Raw genomic sequence first — 6,518 nt, 5'->3', positions numbered from 1 at the left:
CTAAGCAGCCCCAGCTCCCTCAGCCTCTCCTCACAGGGCTGTGTTCCAAACCCCTCACCAACTTTGTTGCCCTTCTCTGGACACGCTCCAGCAAGTCAACCTCCTTCCTAAACTGAGGGGCCCAGAACTGGACACAGTACTCGAGGTGTGGCCTAACAGTGCCAATGTCTTTCTGATCAAGCAAGACATTAAGTACTCTTCCCTGTGCTGTCATTAGGCTACGGTGCTCTTCAGAGGATGTTTTGAAACGCTTTTTTGATGTATTAATCTGTCAGCATCAGGTTAGAATGCAATTATTCTTCAAAGGTGACTTAGCTTAAAAAAAAAATTAATACCCTCACAACCCAGTTTGGGCTGCATTCCTTCACTTCCAACAGTTAGGGTGGAAAAGATTCTTTGATGAGGTTTTTCTGACCTGCCCAGAACACAGGCTTCCTCCCCCAGCACCTCTGCATTGTGACAGAAATGTGAGCACTTCACTTCCCAGGTGACAGAACAAATGCTCAGGTCTTTTAGAAATGAAATATTGCTGTAGGCAAGGATTACTTGAAATAGATAAAATGATGCCGCTGCATCTCATGAGATTCTCCTTACAGTAAGTGTCTGTGTGTGCAGTAGCTCATTTGATGTACACACACTTGGATATTTACACATAACAAGTGTTGGAACAGTGATTTAAGAGCCTCAGTCATTGCCTGGTGCCGAGAGGGGGCTTTGCCTCTTGGTAAAGCACAAAGGCTCCATCACAACATGTGAAGGCACTGTTCTGGTACCCTGTTCTTGGGGGAGGGAGAGGATGGGGAGGGAGAGGATGAGGGGGGTGAAGAAGGGGGTGGGCATGCAGAAGGAGTATTTCAGATGAGAGTATCTCACAGGTTTTCCTGCTGCAGCGCCTCAGTTGTTTTCATGACATGTTTTCAGAAACAAGGAGGAAGCTTTAGTCTTAGAAATGAACAGCAGGGACAAGCTTGAGCATAGAATCAGTAAGGTTGGAAAAGACCTCAGAGATCATCAAGTCCAACCTGTCACCCAACACCTCGTGACTTAACTAAACCATGGCTTCAAGTGCCACCATCTTAAGAAAGAGCAGCTATCACAGGTCTCATCTCATGTAGCTGCCCTTTCTCTCCCCTCTGTCCCATTGCAGGCAGGTGCAAGACCCACCGGTGCAGAACAGAGGTAGGGAGGACCTGCCTGGCTCATGTGACTTTGATCACAGTTTAAGTGGTTTATTGCTTTTCATCAACACATAATTATGTGGTAATTGCTGGACTATACACTTGGGATCAATATTTGCAGTGCAACAGATAAAGCTAGAGAACAGGGTTATGAGATGTTAATGTGTGCATAGGCCCCTGTAGAGACCTTTGTTTCCCCAGGATAGCTGCATGTGGCAGGCTCAGGCTGGCCCCTCTGCTGCCCTGCACTCTCCACACACTCATATTTACATGCTTTACTCTGTGTCTGCCTTGATGAATGTAAGGGGTTTCTTCCCAACTAAAAGTCTCCTGCTAATTCTCCACTTGCTGTTTAGTACAGTTGATTGTTTTCCCCTCTACCAAGGTGAGCTTGAGGCAGAAACTGTCTTCTGAGACAGCCTGGGCACTCATTGTCCCAACCCCCTTACACCTCCTGTGCTGTCTCACCAGCTGGTGGTACCCAGGTTGATTTTAAAGCTGTGTTGGTACCTACCCACCTGGCTTGCTCTGATTCTCCTAGACTTGCATGACCAGCAGTTGAAATTGAGGGTCTGCAGTTAGTAAGTGAGCTACATTTGAGAAAACAGGTGAGAGGCTTTTTGGTCTGAGCTAGGGCCTTTTCCTGAGTAGGTAACAAATTGGTAACTCTACCTGGTAGGACCCAGCTTTCAAAGACACCTGGCCATGCTGGGCAAGCTTTTCTGGGTTCCAACAGCATTTATGTGGACCCCTCTGAGCTGAGCCCCCTTTCCACAAGACACAAGACTGTAAGTCTTCAGCCAGGTTGAACACTTCACTATTTTCAGCTGTATTAAAGGTACTCTTGTGATGGGAGTTTAGTTTACCGAAGGGACCTTGCTGCAGCTGCTGAGCTAGCTGAGGTCAGCTGGGGATTTCTGTGCATCTACCCCACTGTATGCACCCTCTCTGTACCCAGGGTTGTTGAAGTGCCTGGGGTGCTTCTGTCTGTGCTAAGCAGCAGGGATGAGCTGCCATGGGCTGGGCTGGGCTGGGCTGGGAACGCCGCAGACCTCCAGGAGGAGCTCTGAGTTCAGTGTACAGCAAGAAGCTCCCACAGCCCTGGCAGGCTGTGATTTTCACACAGTGCCTGGTTTCAGTCTTGCTGCTTATGCTGGAGGGAAAAGGGCCTGCTAGGAAGTGCTGTTTGAAAAGCTGAGGGGGAAGCCTCCCATCTTCCCCACTCCTTCTGCTTTTCCAAGCTAAAGCGCTGCTTTAAATGCTGACCAGCTGGGCTGTTCTGGCTTCTTCTCTTACCTTCCCCTGTCCATGACCATCTTGGCACCCAGCTTGGTTTCCTGCTCTGGACTTGCAGACATGCAGGAGAGCAGGACCTTGGAAGTAAACCATTATGCCAAAGCTTACCAGCCCCCTCTGCACTCACAGCATGACAAAATGGAGCCAAGAGAAGGATTAAATCAAAGTACCCATTTTTGAGGAGACATTCAGCCCAGTACAATGAAGGGACTTAACCTCTTTAATACTGACTCAGCCAATTGTGTGTTGCAGTGCTCAGTCCCAAGCTGGATGTCCTGCAACATGCTGAGGGCACTGAAGGGCAAGGCAGGCAAGTCTGTGTCTCAGTTCAGGTTCCCCCTTTAGGCACAGTAAGAGTATGCAAAGTGAGGCACTACCAAATGTTGCTCCTGAAGGTAGAGAATAGTCTGGAAAGAGGAAATCATATCAGGAGATACCAAGAACAAGAAGAGTAAGTCCTGTAGAAAACATTTTGTTTCTTTCACTACACTTTGCCAATGTACTTTTTACACTGCACAAGCAGGAGCTAGGGAGATACAGCCCTTCACATCTACAACAAGAGGCTGCTGGAGTGTCTTGGCTAAGCTAGAAATGGTGGCAGTGGCAGGAACAGGTGAAAAAGAAAAGCTGCTGCCTTGGGCTCAGGTAGTTCCTGCCCAGCCCAAAGCAGATACGGTGGCAGCTGCATATGGATGCAGAGGTGAAATGGAAGATGTTACTGGTGATCTTCCTGTGGCTGTGATGCAAACTTTCAGAAGTTCATGGCTGGAAGCGGGCAGCAGAGGCCACCCCACACTTTCCAGGTGAAAACCTTGAGCTCCCAGTGCTTTGCAAGCTCTGCCCTCAAAATGTCTCTCATTTAGTTTCCTGAGTGAGGAGAAAAAAAGTACTCCTGCACAAACCAAGGAATTCTGTGAGAGGTTTGTAATTGCACTAACCTGACAGCAGAGATCATCTGTGGGATACACTTGAGGTTGAGCATATGGGGGTTTAGTTCAACAAAAGGGGCAGTAGGGGGGAAAAATGATGAGGGAAAATGCTAAGTGGTCAAGACATTAAATTACATAGGCTGAGAATCTGTCTGGAGTACACATTGTGTCTGAAAGCTGAGCTAACAGCTGCTTCAGCAGAACAGAGCAGCCTCTTTGTGGAGAGCTCTCATGCTCTGACCTTTGGACAATCACAGTCTTGTGCAACTTGATGTCATTTGAGAAGTGAAAGGTGTTGGGCTTGGCCTGCACTTCTAGACTGGGAACTGGAACATCTCACAGAGGGTGCCAGGAGGGGTCTGCAGCACGCTAGCAGCAAAGAGAGAGAAAAGGAGTTCTTTGCACCTGCTCTGTTTCTCACAGCAAGGTTGAGCTTCATTTCTCACCACAACATCTTACCTGGCACATTGTGCAGCACTCAGCTAATTTTTTAATTGCCTATGAAGTAGGGATGATCGAGTCAGATCTGGCCAGTGTGAGATGTCCACAAGGAGCTGGTTTATCTGGGCTCTTGTGGTACGTGGAAGCAGCAACACCACCCCTGCAGGTGAATGGCTGATCTTGGTGTTTGTCATGGATGGCACACAGCGAGACAGTTCTCTGCCTCCACCCACATGAGTTATTATCCCCTTGACAGCTCAAAGCCAAGAGGAATCACATGATGTTTACCAAGGTTCATGTTCTACTACAAACTATGCTGGAGGATTTCTAAATGAACACAGCACACCAACACACCAAAAATAAACTTCTCAGGGCAGTGTACAAAGCAGCTGCCAAGAGAGGGGGAGATCTCTTGCTGCTTATCCATGTAACTGGCATATGAGGGGAAAAGGGAGAAGCCTTCACGTCACAGACTACCCACCCCATAACCTGGTTATCAGAGAACAGCTAAGGAAGAGCCACAGGAAATCTGGGAGGAGAGATCCCATAGGAAGGTTGCCACATGTTGCAACTGCTTCCTAAACTACATTTATCTCTCTCTCTGTTTTTGAATATGCAAATCAGTAATGAGATGCTAAAAGGTCAAGGCACAACCTTCTCCCATCAGGCACTTGCTAGATGAGCAATGCCCCCATTAACTGCCAAACAAAACAAATGAGCAGCGTTTCAGAGTCATCCTCAACCCTTTCACAAACCATCTGCAGCAGCTGTGGTTTCTTCTAGATAGAAAGCATTAACTGACATGGGCTGCAGAGAGCAGAGGCTTGTTTCTCCACCACATTAATGCAAACAGCGTTTTTACTTTGAACCGGTGGAACAAAGGGTTATAAAATCTAGAAGCAGCAAATAATTGTTGAGCAAGGATCTCTAGACCTACCTGCAACCCAGCTGGGATATGCCAGGACTCAAGTTCCTGTATTACAGAGTGTCTCACTGGATCACCAAACCCTTGCATTTTAAGCTGCTGACAAGTTGATGGGATCAGCAGTGACACTGGGACTGCACTGGCTGACTTACTGTGCAATTAAGGTGATTCATCTAATTGCTTTCTTCCACATTTCCCCCATTTGCAAAGCAGAGAGAAATCCAATACCTACCTTGGATACAAAGTGGGGACACATTCATTACTTGCAGAGCACCTGGATGATCCTCGAGGCACAGAAGTGCTGAGTAGGAATCAGCAAGCATTTAAGATCTCCGTGAAGGGCTTAAAAGGGGTAAAAAGTGGAAAGGTCTCCAGGACAAGTGTGCTGACAGCCATGAAAACACAGGTAGGGTACTACTCCTGCAGGCATAACAAAGGGCTGTGCAGAACATGTTAACTTCCCTTAAGACAGAGGAGAAAGCCAGCACTGACTCCTGTTTATGAGGCCAGGGCTTCAGTCAGTTGAGCCAATGCCCACCAGCCAATGGCTTCTGCATGCTGGGGCTGCATCTCTCCTGGCTCCTGCAGCTGAGGGGTTCAGCGCTGGCTAGCAATGACAGTACCTTTGAAGACTGAACTTATTACTCAAGTTTACCACTCCTACTGCCAAGCTTCTCCTCTTTATCCAGAGCTGCACTGCCCTACCCCCAGCTTGGGCTTTTCACAACCACCACCAGAACTCCAGCCAGGGCTGGGTGCTGTGATAGCCTTAATGAGGCAGAAAAAGCACAAGTTACACAAACAGAGACAGGCAGAGGGTGAGGATCTGGGATCATGAGACAAATGAGCTGCAGATTACCTTTCTGTGGGTCATCTGGAGGTTAAAGGTACAGAAAGAGAAAGCAGCTTTGCCAGTTCAGCTAGAACAGCACCAGGCTCCTCTGAGTAACTACTGACTATTTTAGAGTCAGGTGCTGTTCCATTGCAGGAGGACTTCACGCTAAGCATGTTCATTGTTGAATAAGAAGGGCCAACACAAGCAGCTTCTGATTTGTCCAGCCTCCCAGATTACATCTGAGGACTCAGTGACTTTGGCTATTTGCAAAGATCCTCCACCTTTCCTGCTAACTCTGCAGGACAGTTAAACTCCTGTCCTTCAGAAACAGCCTGCCTGGGCACTCCCTGTGCTCTGGGCAGCCCAAATGTCACTGATCCTTGTTAAATAGGATCCTTCAAGTACTGTTTTATTTTGATAATGCTGAACAAGGCTGCACTTCAGGGCTTTAAAATGTGCCTTCTTGTAGGCCCCCTTCAGAGACTGGAAAGCCACAATTAGGTCACCTTGGAGCCTTCTCTTCTGCAGACTGAACAGCCCCAACTCCTTCAGTCTGTCCTCACAGGAGAGGTGCTCCAGCCCTCTGATCGTCCTTGTGGCCCTGCTCTGGACACATTCATTAACCAATAACGTTGGCCAAGTGATGGCAATTGGTTGCATTCACATCTTTCAGCTCAGCTGAATTACACATCAAGGTGCCCCTAAACAAACACCTCTCTTCATGTGATACTAAATATTCTGGGTCAGCAAAGTATTTTCTCATCCTTAAAGGCAAGAAAATTGCCACTCCTTTGCCCTCTCATGACTAGGTTGTAAATGATAGTAATGCATTCTTTAGTGACCAACTTGAGGATTTACCTGAAGTAGTTTAGAAAGTCATAGAGCCATAGAATCAATAAGGTTGGAAAAGACCT

At 47.6% G+C, this 6,518-nt stretch overlaps 1 protein-coding gene across 1 annotated transcript in view; it reads right to left on the bottom strand.

Moving 5' to 3' along the window:
• Positions 1-5,344, bottom strand: part of ZFAND1 (zinc finger AN1-type containing 1) — a 34,045-nt gene extending 28,701 nt beyond the window's left edge. The window contains exon 1 of the mRNA XM_068158553.1: positions 5,002-5,344. Coding sequence (XP_068014654.1) covers positions 5,002-5,092 — 91 coding nt within the window. The 5' untranslated portion in view covers positions 5,093-5,344. The remainder of the gene's footprint in view (positions 1-5,001) is intronic.
• Between the last annotated feature and the right edge of the window lie 1,174 nt (positions 5,345-6,518).

This window comes from Melanerpes formicivorus, unplaced genomic scaffold (assembly GCF_026170545.1).
Source record: "Melanerpes formicivorus ecotype bairdi unplaced genomic scaffold, bMelFor1.0.p_v2 SCAF_40, whole genome shotgun sequence".
NCBI lineage: Eukaryota > Metazoa > Chordata > Aves > Piciformes > Picidae > Melanerpes > Melanerpes formicivorus.
This window is presented reverse-complemented; position numbering and strand designations above follow the sequence as displayed.